Raw genomic sequence first — 20,256 nt, 5'->3', positions numbered from 1 at the left:
GGGTATGTCACAGAGCCAGACTGGGCAGCCAAAGTATCCAGTTTAATTTTTTTTTTAACTTCTCTTTGGGTGTGTCGAGGGTTACACCATTTTGGAAAAAGCAAGGCTCCTGAGATGTTGGATCTCCAATTTGTATTAAGAAACATTAACCTAGTATTAAGGGTTACAATCATCCTGCTCAGCCCCTAAGCAAAACAGAGTGGAGGTCTTTGTAAGGAATCTGCCTTCCATTGTCACATTTCCCTCTCATAGCTGACATGAAAACAAAAAAAAAATAATGATCAGAGTAAGATAAAGAAGATAAAACAATGGAGTGCTTAATTTGACCAAGCTTTGGCAATGGCTGCAACACAATGCAATATTCATACAGATGTCAGCAAAGCTTCTGGGTTTGGACTGGTGGCAAGACAGTGTAAGAATCCTACTGTCATATGTACCCCTATACCTGTGGGCTGAGGTCATAGCATCTATATCACATTATCGAAATGTGAAAATATTGAATGGCTGAAATGTCAAACATGCCGTTCATCGAAACCGTTGTTGGGGGGGGGGGGCACAGCCCCCCCCGCTAATTATATATACCAACTCCAAGATCGCACTACAGTGAGGAAAGGGCAAACTTTCCAATCCTCACTGCACTGCAATCTCACAAAAAACATTTCGAAGAACGGCATATTCGATATTTCAGCCATTAGATATTGTCACTTTTCGATAATGTGATATAGACCAGGTCATATGCTGGATGTAGAAAGTGTCAAGGTGGTTATATCTGGTTATGGTACCCTGGCTGTCAAGTTACTCTCAAGCAGGATAACCCATAAGGTACAGGAATACTGCAGCGGTGATCTAAGGAAGGACATTTAAGTCTATAACTGGCATCTCTTTATATTTTTTAAAGATGGACTCTGTGCTTACATCAAACATCTTTAGTACGGTGCACTCATAGCAAAGCATGAGATTTTAATGCATGCTCCAACTGGAGAACATGGGGCTTCCATCCTTTTGGAATGCACGTTGTATGGACTGGAGACCTTGGAACTGCTGCAAGAACGCACATTGGGCCAGAGAACTGCTGTTGCTTTCATTTTCAAAGGGATGGGAAACAGAGTGTTCTAGTTAATCAGTGGTGTGTGCATGTCTGTGTGTATAATGCCCAAGTTAGGGGATGGCAATTTACTTAATTAGCTTGCTCAGCCTCAAACGATGTACCTTGGCTACAGCAGACAACAGCCTTAATCCCCTCTACACAAACTACCAGACTGCTCACCTAATTATCAGAGCGGACTCAAATTTGCTGAAATGAGTAATTTTATCTTTTCCTGGTTCATTTTGTTTCACTGCTTAATGAAAAAAAAAACTTCAAAATTACAGGGGTGCATTTTCAAGGAATGTGAATTTCAAAGGAAGAAACATTTACTGTTGCTCATGCTAAGTCAGTTTTCAATGTGCAAATGTCTGTCAGTCTTTGTGCTAGAGATTTCAAAGCAGTGTTACTAGTATAATAGGTAGCATACTTGCCTTTGGTGCAGAAGCCCTGTGGGTTCTATTATCACAACATGTAGATGTACTGCTGATACTGCAGTACACTTAATAGGTGGGGTCTTGCACTCCTGAGTGTGTCATCCATTGGATGAGATGTTAAACTGAGGCTCAATTTTCTGTGTTAATTATAGGTGCTGGGAGATCTTTTACATCCACTTGAGCTATCAAAAATAGTAGGGTGAAGTTTCCCAATTCTCTGGCCAAATTTCCCCTAGTAGTATAAATACTACAAAGGGGCTTGCCTGAAAGGCATTACTAGCCTGGTGTGACTAACCTGTATAACAAAGGAAATTTAAATTAAAAGTTTTAATTAAATCCATATCTCTGTCTTTATTTCAAAAATAAAAAAAAGTATGCTGACAGTTTTGAGCACTGTTTATGGTAACTGGAGGGGGGATAAGTCATGAGATATCAGAATGACTGGGGTGGCTGTCCATTCCCCTGCCAAGGGCCCCATTTGTCCAAGATCTGGCTCTGCCTAGTGGGACTTCCTCCGTCAAGAAAGCATATATAAAATAAAAAAATATTTATGTGTGTGTGTCTTTTCATGTCAGTGTACACGCACATGTGTGTATGTGTATACTATACACAGAGATGCACAAAAGAGATGTTACTCTGCCAGACTTCTAAATTCTCAAATTCCATTTCTATCATGTCTTTAGTCAACAGAACCTTTACATGTTGCTTCTCAAGGCCTGCCATACAATGAACAAACTGAAATGACCTGCTGCAATACATAAAGTACAGCATACTCTTTTCCATAAAGATTTTCAGATTTTGATCTTGGAACTGATACTAAATATTTAGAGATTAATAACTGACCAGCAGCAGATGTATGGTAAACTATTCTAGAAATCATTCAGGCACCCCCACAGAGAAAATATATTTAAATTAAAACAAAATGAATCAAACCGGACTAAACATGCATTCTGCCATGAATGGCCATTCAAACTCCATTTATACAAAGTTAAAAATGTAATCTGGATACATGTGTTTAGTTCACAGATTCCATTCCATGTATTATGAACACACTAAACAAAACAGGTTTTTATGAAATGAAGAAAATGCTAAATTTCATGTCTTTGGTCTGTGACAGCCATAAATAAAATTGTAAAAAAAAAAAAATATCAAAGCATTATTCTCTGCACACTCGACAGTTACTTAATTTATTACTTGGTTTAGTCCTTGTTTACACAAACCAAATCAATGTAATGTAGGAAAGATAATTATCTCATTACCGTCTAAAAATTAATGCCATTACCTAAATGAAAATAATTGGAAACCCAAGCTAAAAAAAAACTAACCTGATTCCCCTGAGCAAGCAGAGCTTTTAATCGAGCTATTTCAGCTCTTAGCTCACGGATGAGTTTGACATTGGCATCTTCATTAATGGTAGGCTTGTTGATGATATTTTTGGCTCTATTTGCATAGCGAAGTGTACTTAAAGTTTCTCCATAATTGATATCAGCAGGTGAAATAGCTGTAAGAGTGAAGTTGAATCATAAGTATCAAATTTTTTCTGTGACTAAAAAAAAAAATACAAATCCTTCCCCAAACACTCATGCACATGCACGCGCAATAAAATAAAGGTAACAAAACATTGTTTTACCAGAACACAAAGCCTTATTCTATTTTACAATGCACGATAAAACATGACAATTTGTAATTTGAAAATACAACCAAGTATCACAATGCAGCTTTATATCAACTGCAATGGAAGTGTTATATGTTGGAATATATCTCAAGTGCTATAGCATATACTTTTATTCACCTACCTGCAGATTAGACAGGAAAGTAAAACAGGGACACAGTTATGTACTCTGACTCTATAGACAGACGTTTTGGCACATTTTCAGAGCTACAAATTTAAACTCTCATGATTTGGAAAGGTTCTTGCTCTAAAAATCTTAGGAATGAGAATTTGAAGTTGTGAGCTGTGCACACCAAGTAAAAAGAGCTCATCTGATCCCTTTACTTGGAAAGGAATCTATTCTGGAGTGGAGGCAATGTGTTGTGCCACCTGACTTACTTATACATACCCACAAAATGGCACTACTACCTGTTAATTAACACCTCAGGTATGATCTCAGCATACAGTATTTTCTCAGGGGTAGGCTAACCCATGCAGGTTGGGGAAAGTATCCAAAGGCCAAGTTGAGCAGTACAGCTTAAATACAAAACAAACTTTATAAAACTCTGAATCAAAACTCTGTTACAGTTAGTCTGAAGGTCTATGGAAGAGTATCTCAATAAACAAATCAGATTTACAAGTGATAACTTTTTAACTCTCCACTAAAATAACTTGTATGACTACAGCTTTATATGCAACTCTAGTACAAGCCTAATATATTCTGATACCAAAAAGGAAAGCTTTGCCTGATATCTGATAAACCATGTTTTAAATTATCCACCTAGAGGGACTTCTTTTACCACCTCACCCTTGTTAAAAAGGACAGCTGTTCTGAAAGGCTTCAGGGAAACATTTTTGTGTAATAAAGGAGCCCCCAGTGATGGGCACAGTTGTTTATGCTTGACTCTGTGAAAGGGCTTAGGTTCGTAGGTAGTTACTAGGCATGTGGGTTAAGGATACCATTCAGGAGGCTAGCCCAGTTTCTCAATTTCTCTAGAGCACTGTCTGGTTAAGTGATATGCTCAGAGTTACACAGCTGGCAAATGGAGGCTGAGCATCAAACCCTGAACTACACAGAAGCAGCTCATTAACAGTTCACTGCCTCCTCTGACTGACATAATTTGAAAATGTATCGAGAGAGACTTTCAGTTAGGCATATGTTTCTAGGACCTGCCTCCCAGGAAAGGAATATGTTGTAATGGATGGGGTTAGCTAGTAGACTAGTTCTCACAGAATAAGAGCTGCAGAATTGTGCTACAGAAGCAAGACATTTTAAGGAAAGTTAACAGTGAAAAATAAAGAACGTGCTCCTTACCCTAAAGTCTGTAGAGAGATGGGACACAAAACATTTTCATGGATGAATCCTGAGTTAAAAATGGAATGTCACATGATGAATGGGAATGAGTGGGGAAGTGCAGGTGCTGCTGGTGATACCTTTGTATCAGTCTACTTAAAAATCCCAAGCACCAATGCAATAAGGAGTAGGGCAAGGAAAGAGAAAATACAGTTTTGTAAGATGTTTATCATAAGAGTAGATCTTCAAGGACAGGCCACTGTAACAGTAAATCAGAACACATTGTTTAACCACATTCTATACTCCTCCTTCTCTCTTGATTTTCTTCAAAAGCATACATCTTTCCAATGAACACAAATGCAAGCTTAGCACCATGGTAGGCAGTGGCGCAAATGGTCCAAGACTCTCTTATAGATTGTGCTATTCTTCATTTTCTTCAGTTGCTTAAAATGAGGTCCATTTTTTACGTGGCTGAAAGCGCTTAAAAAAATAAAACACTTTGTGAAACCAATGGCTTAGTTATGTGGTGGTGGTTGAGTGGTTGTGTGTGGCAGACTTTTTATTTCTATAGTTTTGGTTACCAAGTTATTTTTCTGTTGAGGTTATATACCTAAAATGAACAGTGTCAGAGCTAGCCACCTCACAGTAGAACATTGGCTCTAGATGACCGTCACTGCTAATGCTGCACCCCAACCCCATGTGCAAAAATGGGAAAAAGGGGTTGTGGAGTGGTTGGATGGATGAATATCCCCTATTAGGAGGCATGCTTGTGAAGCCGAAGGTTATAAATCAAAATGGAAAAGGATGAAAATGAAATGGGGGGGGGGTGAGAAGTAAGGAGAGAGAAATAATTTGAATGTAGGGCCTTAAGGAGAACAACCAATACACAGAATATTACATAATATTATATTCATAAAGTAGGTTAAAGTGTTCTAAGAACTAAGCCAAAATGGGAGTGGAGACAGGATATTTTATCAATAGTGTAATGACCCTCCACCTCTGGGCCAGTAATCAAGGAGCCTTAATCCTCACCATTGGCACTGGTGGGGGGACATTCACTGGGGGAATAACAGGTACACACACAGTATCTCCAGATGAAGCTCTCTGTATCAAGCACAACCAAGCAAAATTTCCCTTACAAGCACACAGGGAACACAGTCAGTCTGGGGCTGGTTTCTCCCCCTTTCTGCATAGCCCTAATAAGACTACCCACTGGCACACCTGTAGAGTTGAGTCCTTAGCCAGGGTTCCAAGCCAAGTACTCCAACACTCTCTCTGTCCAACAAGTGCTTTGTGTCCCTGCCCAAGTAACTGACACACACACACACACACACACACACACACACACACACACACACACACACACACACACAAAACCTACCTGAGAAAGACTGGCACAGGTTTACTAACTATGCCCCCTTCTGCCCTGACTATAAGGTAGACATCACTGCGACCAGAACCCCTTGCCAGCTACTTTAAAGCCTTTAACAAAGGGTGACCAATTTTACTGTGCAATATTAATATTAATACAAATGGTAGTTTGACCAAGAGCAAGGCCATTAGGAGTGCCCACACAGTGTCACCAAATAAATATACAAGTACTCTCAAAACTTAAATATCTCTACAAATATCAGCCACAAATATCTCTACAAAGATCAGCCACAATGAAATGTTTAAATATATTTAATAATAAATAATAAAAAAACAAGAAAATACTAAGTATATATTCAAAGTGACATCAGAGTTCAAATCACAGGAAATATTTAAAATAACACTGAAGGAGAGGCTCAGACAAATAAGAACAATATCTGAACTAAGCTTCACTATATTCCTGACTGTATCTGAGAGAGTTCCTATTCCCTCTTACTTAATAGAGCAAGGAAGATGATGTGGTGAATGGTTCTTCTTGATGTCAGGCCCAAGACATAAGAATGTACAGTCTCACTAACAGACTTCTCAAAATAATATCTAAAATATTCCTTCTGAGATAGCTTGCAGAATGACAGCACTTCTGGTCATCTGACTTCCACTTCCAATGCAAACCCCCCCCCCCCCCATTGCTGGAAGCTGGCAGGACTTAGCACCTACCTGTAAAAATACACACACAAGGGCTTTTGGTCAGATCTTTGCCAGGTGCTGGAAGTCATTAAAACAATTGCATACCTCCACACTTCCAGAGTAGTAATTAGTTCACCCCAAAGACAATACAAAAAGCTTCCTAGTACATACTGTGTGTCTCTGGCTGCACTGAAACCTGTGAAATAGCATCTTTATGGCCTAGCCAATAAACTGATTTAATTTCAGATATGTTTAAAATTTGCTGGACTGAGGCTCACTTCCCATCTGCCAGTTTCCTCTGTTAAAACATATACATTTAAACAGTTACAATAAACAGTGCATGTACATTTCTGTTCTCTCCAGTAGGACACACTGTGGATACATTTCAAACAGAAGCACTTTACAAATACCTTTTCAACACAAACGTCTGCACAAATCAGTTTGATATACACATGACATACAGTTTTAATACATTTGTCACATCAGAATCTTGTATAAATCAGTTTGATATTCACAGATGACATATAATTATTTACCAGAAAAAGAGAAAACGTCGCTGTATAAAACCAATAACCAAGTCCTCAGCAACACGATGGTAACCAAAAGCAGGCACACTCTACATGGGTAAACAATTTATTGCAGCAATAAAGGCTCTCCAAAACATAAACGATAAAATTCCACACTACGTTTTCGTCTACCACTTCATCAGATGTACAAACACTAACACACCAAAGCCCTTTATATACATGGCCAAATTCAAATCACCCAATGAAAACAATTTACAAAAATTCCAGCCAGCTGTGCTGGCAGTACCTCATTTTGTCACAAATAGGAACAACTGCAAGTAATATTATAGAAAATATGTATTGGAGAAAATTAGTAAAGGATCCAATGACTTGAGGGCAAATAACTAGAGAGGGAAAGGTGACAGAATAGGATGAGGCCAAGCAGAAATTTGGCTGCAGGCTAGAACTTGCCTTCCACATCAGAGACTGACAGAGTAATAAGGGAAAGAGCAGCTCTGGTGGAGTTTATAATGGAGTCTAGAACAGAAGTTGATGTTAAAAATAATTAAATTAGTAGGGTGTATGAAATATTGCAAGATAACTATTATGCTTAATCAGTAAAGTTGGAAGAAAGAATAAAAGGTAATATACAAAAGAACAAAATGAGGACACTGGTATGGCTTCTAATAACGCAACAAAGTCTTTGTTTAGGATTTGCTTGGAAATGCTTGCACATGGATTTGTATACCCCAAGTAGATTAAAATTTTACCTTGGGTAGCTAGCAGAAGCTGGAAATGTAATGGGGCACAGAAGAGTAACTGGAAACATGTGTTTGGGAATGTAACGAATTGGCCAGATTTTGAAAATATCCCATAGAGTACAAAAGTACCTGGTCAGAAACATTGGGGAAGCAAATGGTTTCAACTCCAAAAAATATTCTTTTGATATGGGATATATGATTTGAATTACTCAGATGTATTAAGGCCATACTAAGTTTAATACTATTGGCTGCCAAACAAAATACTATCTAGTTGGTTTCACTACTGCTGCCTTTTTTTCTGGACTTTCCTTCCTCTATTTGAGTTCCCTACTACTACTACTTTGCCTTACCCAAAATCTCACTTCTACATGCTCTGCTCTTTAAAAATCCCTGATCCGGACTACCTTCCTTTCCTTCTCCTTTATTTCCCTTTATCTTTCTTCTTAAGTTAAACCTTAACTGAAAAATGACTTCGCCTTTGCGAGCAGCTCCAGCCAGGTGTAGCCCTGCTCCAGTCACCCTTGCTACACTCAGGCTCACTCTGCTCCCCTACCCTACCACCATTCCAACCCAGCCCCATATCGATAACATTTATACCTACCTTATCTCCTCCCCTTCAATACATGACCCAAACACCACCAATTATCTCTCTCATCTAATCACATACTTCCAATAAGTTTTCACCAAATCCCATACTTACAATTATCTTCTAGAGAATCATACCACTCTCACCTCCCATATCTCATCACTCTGCACCCCCCACCCAGCCTATGCCATTGCACATACTCATTACTTTTCTGCCATCTATTAAATTCTTTATCAAGTTTCACTGCAATCCTATCAAACTCCCCTTCATTGCTCTCTATGAATTCTTATACATAGCATATCATTGAACCCCCAAAACATCCTGAGAACAGAAAAGTCTACCATATCCAATACTTCCCTAGAAAAGAAAGCAGATACCTTTTCTAATATATCATCCAGTCTTTTTGATTCTCACATACTGTTGTTCACCGAATATAAAATTAAACAAGCCACCCCTAAACTGACACCCCCTCACTTTTAACAAAAGTAAAGCTTTTAATCAAAGCTACCTACCCTCCTCAAGTACCACTCAATACTCTACTCCTATTTAGTCCAATGTGGTGACATCCATCCCAACCCAGGTCCCACTTTTAACCCTACCTCTTACCAAACTTCTTCCCTTAAAAATCTATTTTTAATCACTCAATCTGTGCAGTATTGACAATCAAACTACAGAATTCCATGTATGGCTATCTCAACACTCCACTGACATATTTGCAGTAACTGGAACATGGCTCGAGCCACATATTAAAGATACTGAACTACTCCCGCTAAGTTACAACATAATAATTCAGCTGCTCTTGCTATAACAGTCTTCTACCTTCTTTATTACCTTAGTTTTCTGTTCTGTGTGCTCTAAAGTGTTCAAGTGCTCTTATTCTGCACTTATTACTGCCTGTTAGTAGCCTGATTAAATTTGTCTGCTACTCTAAGCATCTTAGTTTTGGTTTTGGCACTTGTGCTTCAGGCCAGTTATTTTACATTTAGGGTTTTTGTGGACAAACCCTTATCAAACCCTGCTCTCCATAAGTCTGCCAAGTATTCAGAGCACTATATCTGGACAATTCCCATCAGTTGCCCCTGCCAACCTGGTCGACATGGGCATAATGAGACGGCATCAACTGCCGCATGTTCATGGACAGTCCCCTTCTCCTAGCACATAATTCTTCTACTTGTGAGAAATGCATCTACATCAGTAAGCTGGAATCTATGCTCTCTCAACACCAAAGTCAGTACTCCTGACAAAGAGGAGATTCCTAGCACAAACACCACACCATCCACATCACGGGTCACACACCCACCTGACTTCTATTACCCATCCATAGACTGGGTGAACTATTCCTGCACTAATACACTCACCCAATGATCCTTGACTTCATCAATTCTAACGCATGACTAGTTGGTCTCATTCCCCACAAGGGGAGATAACATACTGGACTTGGGCCTCACCAACATGGGTAACCACTGCACCACTCCCATAGTATCTTCTTCCCTGGTGAGATAAGACTATCTGTCTGTCTCATTTGATGTTTCTATCCCACCCAACCCCTTCCCAGCTGTAACCAGGCTAGAACAACTTCTCAAAAGCTGACTATAACCTGCTAAGGGAAGGTATCAGCAGCTTCACACAACCTCCCCCCACAGAGGATTCAGACAACTCTGCTGAACCATACACCAATGCAGTATACAAGCACCTGTACAACTGCATGGACTCAGCCATACCCCACAGAACTAAAACCTGCTCCTCAAGGAAACACAAACCTGTCTGGTGGACATCCTCTTTCAACAGGCTTTACAACAAAAGAAGAAACTGTTGTCCAGGGGTAAAAAGGAACAAATTTCAAACCCAAAAAACTCCCTCCTCTGCCTCAACAAGCAAATTAGATCACTAGTAAAAACCTCCAAAGCCAATTATGAGTTGAAACTAGCCTCCAAAACAAAGACAAACCACAAGTCCTTCTTCAGTTACATTAGGAACCTTCATGGCAAAGCCCAAGTATGTTCCGTATTTGTACTTAATGGTACCATTTACATTGATCCTGTTGTCTTAGCCAACCTGCTAGCTGAAACTTCACCTACCACCCCCCCCCAAAGTCCCAAACTTCACCTACCCCCAAGTCCCAGTCGACATCCCCAGATACTTGTTCCACACCTCACATCTCCATAGATCAAGTGTTAAAGGCCCTGTCCAAGGCAAAGAACACAACTTCCACGGGACCTGATAGTAACCCAAGCTGTATCCTGTCCCATCTCTGGCAAGAACTAAATTCACCATTGAGCACTATATTCAACCACAGAGACCCACCATTGTCATCCCCTTGCAAAAAGGTGGTGCCGCTACTAACACAGAAAACTATGTATTATTACGGATCTCATAAACAAGGACATAGGCAATCTCCAAGCACTTGACCTCACCCAATACAGATTTGTCAGGGGCAGATCTTGCCTATTGAACCTAGTAGACTTCTTTGAGACCATCACCAAAGCCCTGGATGAGGGGAAGTCAGTGCAGACAGCTTACCTTGCCCTGGCCAAGGCCTCTGACACAATCCCTCACTTGGGCATCAATGAAAAGCTAACACAACTTGGTGTTAATCCCTGTCTCGTCAGATGGGTGGCCAACTGGTTCACAGCTAGGACCCACAAGGTCAAAATAGGTGCCATCACCTCCGACAGCAGACTTGTCACTAGTGGTGTTCCTCGAGGATCTGTCCTGGGACCCCTACTGTTTGGCATCTATGTCTCAGAAGTCCAGGCAAAGACAAAGGGCCTGTGACTGACCAAGTTTGCAGATGACTAAGTTGGGTGTTGTCACTGATTCCCCAAATGATGTTAACATACTGCAAGAGGGTCTCACAGCTACAAATAACTAGCGCCAAAGCCATGGCCTTAAATTAAACGCAAAAATGTGTATTATCATAGCATTTGGCAAAAACATAGCCCCTACTGATTACCACATCATTGGCAACCCCCTAAGCACACAACCTGTGGTGAGAGACCTATGTACTCAGGTTGACAACAATCTCACATTTGACCATCATGTGGCGGCAGTGGTCAGAAAAGCCTTTTACTTGGTTCATCTCATAAGTAAAGGGATTGCATCCAGATAAAAGGAGGTCATTACCTCTCCGTACACCTCCATCATTAGATCTATAATCGAGTATAATGCCCCATTTGGTATGCACCTCTCCAAACACCTGTACCAACTGGAGAGGGCAAATAAATACCACACAAAGAGCATCCATGGCCTCCAGAACCTGTCCTATGCAGAGAGGCTCAAATCACTATCACTTTACTCAGTATCATACAGATTGCTCAGAAGTGATCTGTCTCTCATCTACAAGGCAATATCGGACCCTTTCCAACTAGAGATGCTCCATATCCTTAAGTCTAACTCCTCGCACATTACCCACTCGATAGGCCTAAATCTAATATGAGACATCAACAAAATCTGCTGGAGAGACAGGTTTGTCTCCCAGAGGCTGTCCCATCTCTGGAACAGCATTTCCATACATGTCAAAGAGAATACCTCGCTGACCCTCTTCAAGAGCAACCTTGATGAGTGGATGGGAAACCACAAATGTGTCCTAGGAGTTCCACCTTTGTCCCTCACAGACAGGGGCAACAGGTGCTGATTGAGGTTTCTTTTTCAGGAACAAACTCTTGGCTAGGCTTGTACAGGCCCCAGAGCCATTAGCCTAGTAGCCTCCTATGATCCTATAAGAGCAGACCAAACTCATAAAAAAGGGGAAGGTGTAGCCTTAAACTATCCCAATACTGTTACCATACTTCCTTATCCCAAACCCATACCCTCCTTCTGTACTGCCAAAATCCTCTTAGCCTCCTTAATAATAAATAACACCAAACAACTGCTCATCATAGTCCTGTACATTCCACCTGGGAACAACATCCCAATATTGGAAGATATCCTATCCTGGAAGTCAGAAAACATATCTAATGAAACCATCATCATGGCAGACACCAATGGTAAATGGCAAAACCTAATCTCCGACTACCCCACCGACAGCATAAATCTACATGGATTTACTCAACTTGTTGCAACCAAGGATCTACTCTGGACTGGATCCTGGTTTCAGATCCCCACAAATACTTCAACTCTGGAACACTACCAGATATTTTAAGTGACCACAAGCCCACCTACACTTATAGAAACATGACTCACACTTCCTAAAAACACATCTATAAAACCTCCCGCAACATGACTAACTTCAACCAACATCTCTTTAATTTAATACTAAAAGCTATAAACTGGTCTATACTAAAAACCCTACCATTAGATGAAGTCAGCCACTTCAATAAAATATTTCTAGATACTCTTAACAATCTAGCCCCACTCCGTTCAAAAAGAATAAAAAATAATCATGCTCCCTGGCTAACCACGTCTACCAAAATCTTACTAGTAACAAGAGATAAAGCCTGGCAAGAATGGCAAAGAAACAAACATGACATAATTCACCAAAATACAAACAGCTACAGCTACACAACCAAGCAAAAAAACTTACAATGACAAGAAGCCCTATTTCTCCCAACAACTAACTTCCCACAAAAACAACCGAAAAAAAATTCTGGCATACTATTTCTCTACTCCTCACCCCTGGGACAAAAGAAAATCCATCTCCTGCCACCGATAAAACTCCATTCCAAATAGTACATTCAACAAACATTATATAGACAGTGTATTCAAACTACCCAATCACTCCAACAAACTCAAACCCTCACCCCATTCACCACCCCAGCCTCTCCCAAGCTAACACAAAATGCTCATCATCTCCTTCCTTTACCCCACACGACACACGTACAACTGACCAATCTCTTTCTCCTTACGCTTCAACCTGTACCAACTCACTACATTCATAGGTTACTCCTTAAACTAAAATCCCTCTGCTGACAACCTCCCACCAGAATATGTAAAATATGCTGCAGATGCTACAGCTTATCCTGTCAGTGTACTTAACCAATCCATCTTTGAATCATGCATCCCCACCCTATGTAAACAAATCCATTATAACCCCCTTACACAAAGGGCAAAGTACAATGACATTACCAACTACAGTCCCATTGCTATCCTATCTCCCTTATCCAAACTGTTAGAAAAATGTATACATAAACTACTACTTAATCATACTCTTCAAAACAATTTACCTACCCCCACCAACATGGCTTCAGACCATCACACAGTACAAATACTACATTAATCTCCTTCACAGATAGAGTAAACAAATCATGAGATGCCAGACTACTAACCTTAGTAATACTTCTTGATCTATCTAAGGCTTTTGATACAGTTTCCCACCCAAAGCTACTATAAAAACTTTCTACCCTTGGTCTTTCCTTTACAAGACAACAATGCATAAAATGGCAGGGAAGTCTCTCCCATTATCTACCAAATGACACAGGAGTTCCTCAGGGGTCCATACTTAGACCACTGCTCTTAGACTTCTCCATTAACAGCCTCCACACCGCCACCCACCAAAGCTCCCTAATCTAATACACTGATGATTCAACCATCATCTCCTCCTCCAACATAAAACATCTTCTGCACCTAACCCAATCTGCCTTCTCTTCCACTGAAACCTGGTTAAAGAATGTACAGCTCCTGCTGAACAAAACTAACTCTTCTTTATTTACACCCAAGATTGTCTAAGCCAACTTTAAGATCTTTTCACTAAATACTCAAATAGAAGTTGTTTCTCAATCCAAACTACAAGGAGTGGCCAAAAACAAACTTTCCTTTGACCTACATATCCACAATGCAATCCAAAAAAAAAAAAAAAAAAACTCACTGCAGACTAGAAATGCTCTACCAGCACAAAAACTTCATGAATACAACCACCAAAACTACCTTGGCCACTCTTTACCTTACTCCCCTCCCTACTTTACAGTGCTCCCATTCTGACCAACATTCGCACTTCCCTAAAGAATAAACATGAAGCCCTTTTATAATAAAACTGCTAAATTTGCTATAAATGCACCTTGTTGCAAACACCACTGCACAACTCTCAGTGTCCTCAACTAGCTCAAACTTCCACATCTCCTAGACTACTTACAACTAGATATGGCACACAAAGTTATACATCAACCTAATAACTGCCCTGCTCTTAATTCACTCTTCCAAACCTATATACCCGACCAGGGATCTCAGATCTGAAGACAAACTAGTAACCCTAACACAGACCAAACAAAAAAGCTGGACAGTGTCTATACACCTACACTGAAGCAAAACTCTGGAATGCTTGACCAGCAAAGATCAGAGCAATAAAATACTAAAAAACTACCTTCTAGAAACAAGTATCTGCCCCTGTTCCAATATTACTTAGCAACTCGGTTCCTACCCTCCTCTTCCCCTTCCCCTTCTCTCTACTATACTTGCTTCCTCCCCTTTTTCCTTCCTCACCCCTCCACCCCTTCAGTCTTTCCATCCCCTCCTATATTTTCTAACTCACCCTCCTCTCGCTTCTACATAGCCCCACTCTAAAGACGTTATTTCATTCTTGCAAAAGTCTACTTTCCTGCTTAACTTCTTTATTAGATCTTTTATCCTTGACATATCTAACGTACTTTCTTATCCCCACTATGCATCCATACTCCTCCCTTACTATTAACCTTTGCATCCCATTTATGTCTTCTCTAGCACCTCCTCAAAGACATCTCTTCAAAAGTCAAAGCAGCTAACTTTACTGAAACATGACTATGACCTTGAAACATGACTACAAATATTAACCTCCTCCATATTCTCTGCAAATTAGCTGCTGGTCTTACTGATGTATATTACTTAACTATTTTAATTTAATCCCTTTTCTAAATGTATACCAGCAGTATACCTAAAAATCACTGTAGTTGAAAATCTAACTGTATAAACTTATATTTCTGTACCTTATTTTCAGAGTCTGGCATACAGGGCATTGCCAGACCCCCACTCTGATGGACCTTCCTGCATACCCACAAAACAAACAGCACTACAATTACCCATTCTAAAGACTTAAACCTTGCCTGTGCTATAAATAGGACCTGCTGGAGAGATAAGTGTGTATCCCAGAAACTACCCCATCTATAGAACAGGCTCCCCATCCATGTGAAGCAGAGTTCCTTCCTAACTCAATTCAAGTGCAACTTGGACAATTAGATGGGAAACTGGAAATTCATCCCTGGTTTGGCACCTATGTCTCTAATGGACACAGGTAATCTGTAAATGGTTCATCTCCCAGGCCCATGCTTACACTTTTCAAGGGTATCAGAACTTGTCAGAGATTGGGGATGCATGGCTAGGATTAAAAAGACCCTTGTAGTTGTTACCCTAGTAAACACCTATGAACCCTAACTGTTGAGGAGATTTCTCCATGCCTATACTATAAATGTATACCAATTATCTGCCTATAACTTATTGCAATCAACATTCCCACATGTACATTTAATATGTTTATAGTTTTTTTATTAATGTTTTACTGTTGTGGAGCTTTTCTTCCTGGGCCTCTGCTGAAAAAGGTGTTCCTGACCCAGTTGGACTTTCCCTGTTAACACGTCAAGTAATTAAATAATAAATAAACCAACTGCAACTGAACACTGATCATTGCAAATAAGCTAAAGTAACTAGGGTTGGAATCTTCCAAAAAGGGAAGAAGTCAGCTAGATAGAAATAAGTAGAACCTGTAGGACCAAAGCATGCAGAGCAATGTCCTAGAGGAGAAGGAGTGATGTTTAAAGAAAGTCAGGAATTAAGTAATTTACAGTATGTAAACAAACAAAACAGTATGTAATGTTGGAATAAATGAGAACTGTTAAAAAGAAAACATGTATGTATAATTCATGAAAATGAAAAACGTTTGCTATGGTTTGTTTTCTATTATTGTTTGGTTTGTTTTCTATTATTGTTTGTCTATGTCAATCTACAATGTAAGAATTTAATAACTTTTTTTTTTTTAATGGCATTTGAAAAGGTATCTTCGCAGTTCACACCAACAAAATGAACAGATATGGAATGTGCTGCTTGAGGAATAGGCTATTATACCAACAGATTCTTTGTCAAGCAGTTCAGCTTGTCATACTGCTCCCTTTCTTCAAAGTGGTATGATCCTAAAGTTGATAGGTTTAAGTGGGTGTAAAGGCAAAGTCTTACCTTAAAAGAACTGTTTGCAAATGTGAAGGTGATGTGCCCCAATTTGTTTGTTTGTGTCAACAGTTTATTTGTTGCCAATTTTCACTGGAGACCCAAACGAATATCTCTATATTAACCAAAAGACAGAAACTTTGCAAGAAAGAAAAAAAAATACAGAAACCTAGTAAACAACAATATTTACACCACATCTGTCCTTTTAAGATGGTGACACCAAAATATGATAAATACACTCTGGTAATAAAGACATTGGACATACTCTACCATGAGATCTCTACGTTTTAAATTATTGACAAGTATATATGTCAGAGTTGAAACTGGACAAAAAGAGAAGGCAAAACACTTGACAAACTAATAAACACAAATGTATAAAAGAGAAGAATAGCGTATGTAACACACATTAGTTCATATTGAACCAGATATAATAATACATGTAGCTGTGACAGAGTAAAAAGAACTACGACCTAGCCCTGGAAAAACAAGGGTGTGGCTATTAAAGTTTGTGCGAAATTTGGTTATTCCTGCTATACTTTTGATACCTGCTATATGAAAAACATTGAAAATGCATAATTTACAACAGAAAATCCTCACCTCAGGAAATCCAAATCCCCTAGAGCTACACGCTCCAGGGACTTGAACCTCAGCACAGAAATAAATAGGACATGCTGGAGGGACAGATTCATATCCCAGTGGCTCCCCTCACTCTGGAACAAAATCCCAATCCATGTTAAGTAGAGCCCCTTACTCACCCTCTTCAAGAGATATCTTGTTGAGTGGATGGGAGGTCGTAAGTTTACCCCTGGGATCTCTTCTGTGTCCCTGCTTGACGGAGGTACAGTAAACTAACCTTAAAAGGGCTACCTTCTGTGACCTACTATACAGAGGCACAGTCAACTAATCTAAAAGGGTGGCGAAAGCCAAACACACTCTGGCTAGGCTTATAAATGCCCTAGGGCAGATAGCCTAGTAACCTATGAACCTATAAAAAGAGAACTGTCACTGAATGACTAATATGCACAGTTAGTTCTGGGCCTGCAGACTTGCAGATAGAAGGAAGGATTCTGCTCTATTACCTGAACTTGCCACATATAATCTGAGTGAGTGTCCCAAGTTAGTTTACTGTCTGAAGACTATGTCTGAGTAATTCTAGCTCCAAGTAGCATTAGATTCTATTAGCATTTATACAAAACCTCTCAAAGACCACTGTAATTCTGATGACAGACCATCTTCAAAGATGTCAAAGGAACTAAGATACTACTGGAAAAGAACTGATGAGACTCTTCCTCTGCCACATATATATGTGCATATGAGAATTAAGAAGTTGATGCATGAATTCTTGTGCACTGTTAATAACAACTTTCAGCAGATGCAGTTTCATAACATATGAAAGGACACTCAAACATTATTGCATGCTGTAAAAAGTACCTCTAAAAAAGACCAAATGCCTCCCCTTCACCCCTGCTTGAGACTCACCTTTGCAATATACCACAACCTGCCTCTGACTGTTCATATCAGTTCTGCCACTCTAGTGGTCCTCAAGTCATTTGTGAGTTCTGATCACATTCACTTAGTACATGCACTTTGCTTTTGTTGTACATTTTGTCTACTGTTCCATCATCCCAAATGTATAATTTAAAACTTGTATGCTCATCTTCTGCCACCTCCAACTTAGACATCTCCTTATATTAATGAACATTACCACAGCCAGTCAAAATTAAATGATTGCAAACATCAATTGACTAAGTGTTCACAATACACACACAACTATACTTACTGGCAATCATAATTGTTTTGGAGTTTCCACCAAGACTGTCTTTCAAAAGCCAAGTCAAGACAGAGTCTCTATAAGGCACAAAGAGATGCTTCTTTTTTGCATGGGGACTTGTTGCATCCTGAGACATGTCAGCTGCAAAAAAAAAAAAAAATTCCAAGTATTACTCTAAGAAATGCTGAAAGATCTTGAGCAGTCCATCACATCTTGCTACATTAGAGCAAGACTGAAAGCCTTGAAAATAATTTTAAAACTAATAGGAAAAAAAAATCAAAGCACTGATTTACCTAAGGCAGAAATTACATTTCCCAGAGTAACCAGAGATTTGTTGATATTCCCTCCTTCTTTTAATCTGACACCAGTTGCACCAGTAGCATCTGCTCGTTCACTTCCAGCCAAGTCCACCAGATGGATCTTGCTAACTGTTTCACATGGCATTTCTGCATCAAATTTAGCCTGAAAAACAAGACAATCAATATTTCATGCACAATAGTCTTAAGAGCATATTACAGGATGACTAAAAGTAACAGTCAATAGGCTTGGTGAAAAAGCTCAAGGCCTAATATTTTCTATCTGTGCAAGTCCTTTTTTATTACCTTTAATAAAGGCAGCTACTTTTTCTGATATAATCATGTGTTTGAAGTGACATTCATGAAGTGTGCGCCATAATTTATGTACTGGAAAGGACATGCACTAATATTTAGCACATTTAAGTTTTAAGGAAAGGATATCACAGCTGAAGGAAATGCACCCTCTGTTTACTGGGGTGGAGCACCGATCTCAATGGACCATCTGCAAGCAAAGCCCAGGTGAAGAGGATCACACAAGAAAATAAATAAAAACATATTTATGGATTCAAGGATATGCTAGGAAACAAATATATATATATATATATATATATACATTTACAGATGCAAGAATGTGCTGCAACATTTAGTTAAAGAAGCAGTTAATGTCAAAACACATTGGAATTATGCTTAGCAGAGCTTTATAAATAAGATGTAGTCATAGTGACTGTGATGGCTTATGCTACAGGCACAGCAGCATATCATTATATAGAGCGGTATGAAGACCTTAGAAGAGGCACGTAAGAATAGCTGAAAGAATGGCTACCTTGGGGAGAAGACAATACAAAAGCTACGAGAGGCATGCAGACAGAAGAGGAGTAGAAAGGGGAAATGGAGACAGATACAAAGAGAACAGGGAAGTAGGATAAATGAGAGGCAGTAAGTAAATGAGATGACAATATGAGATAAGGAAGGATGAAATATGGATAAAGAAATGCGTGAAAGAGCTGCAGGGTTCATATAACATGACTTGAGTGAGTCCAACTGCACTTTGCTTGGTCCATTACATTGAATCAAAAATGACAACAGATATGTGGCTCTTTGTCACCTTAATTTTTATTAACAGTATTAGGATAATGCTTGCTTTCACTTACGTTTACATAAACAGCACTTTCGCCTTATATAAACAGACAGGAAAACCTAAGAGTATATCTTGTATAGGTTCCTGCAATCCCTTACCTAAATCCAAGTATTGTCTTTTCACCTTCCTAAGTGCACACAGGGGAGCTCCAATTCACTTTAAGTTTATTTTCCAACAGAAGACTTTCCTCCTGCTTTTGAAACTCCTATGGACATTATTTTCCTATATTTCTAGCTCTGGTCCCATATTAATGATCAGTCTCTACATTTGGTAACACATGGAAAAATGCAGAACTCTAAGAATAAACAAAGATCAAAGAAAAAAAAGACAAAACATGGAAACAGCCAGAGAATACAGATGGGTATTATGGAAACCGGTAACTTCACTAACTACAGGTTTTCTTTCCTCTCTTAGGCATGCTATCCCTAATGTGGTATATGTTATTACAAGTAGCAACACAAAGCACATACTTCTTCCAAGCAAGACAGTTAGAAACATAGCTAAACTGAGACAGAAAGGACAAGTATGCCAGCTTCAGCCTCAAATGAGG

The 20,256-nt window shown here is 39.4% G+C and overlaps 1 protein-coding gene across 1 annotated transcript in view; it reads right to left on the bottom strand.

Annotated features, from left to right (window-relative positions):
* KIF16B (kinesin family member 16B) overlaps positions 1-20,256 on the bottom strand; it is a 3,706,250-nt gene that overhangs the window by 2,543,173 nt on the left and 1,142,821 nt on the right. Inside the window, exons 8-10 of the mRNA XM_044056090.1 lie at positions 18,566-18,734; positions 18,282-18,413; positions 2,847-3,022 (exon numbers count right to left, since the gene is read on the bottom strand). Coding sequence (XP_043912025.1) covers positions 2,847-3,022; positions 18,282-18,413; positions 18,566-18,734 — 477 coding nt within the window. The remainder of the gene's footprint in view (positions 1-2,846; positions 3,023-18,281; positions 18,414-18,565; positions 18,735-20,256) is intronic.

The sequence above is a fragment of the Protopterus annectens genome, chromosome 1.part2 (genome assembly GCF_019279795.1).
Source record: "Protopterus annectens isolate FY-2018-M chromosome 1.part2, PAN1.0, whole genome shotgun sequence".
Taxonomy (NCBI): Eukaryota; Metazoa; Chordata; order Ceratodontiformes; family Protopteridae; genus Protopterus; species Protopterus annectens.
The sequence above is the reverse complement of the archived record's forward strand: the minus strand, read 5'-3'. Positions and strand labels throughout refer to the sequence as shown.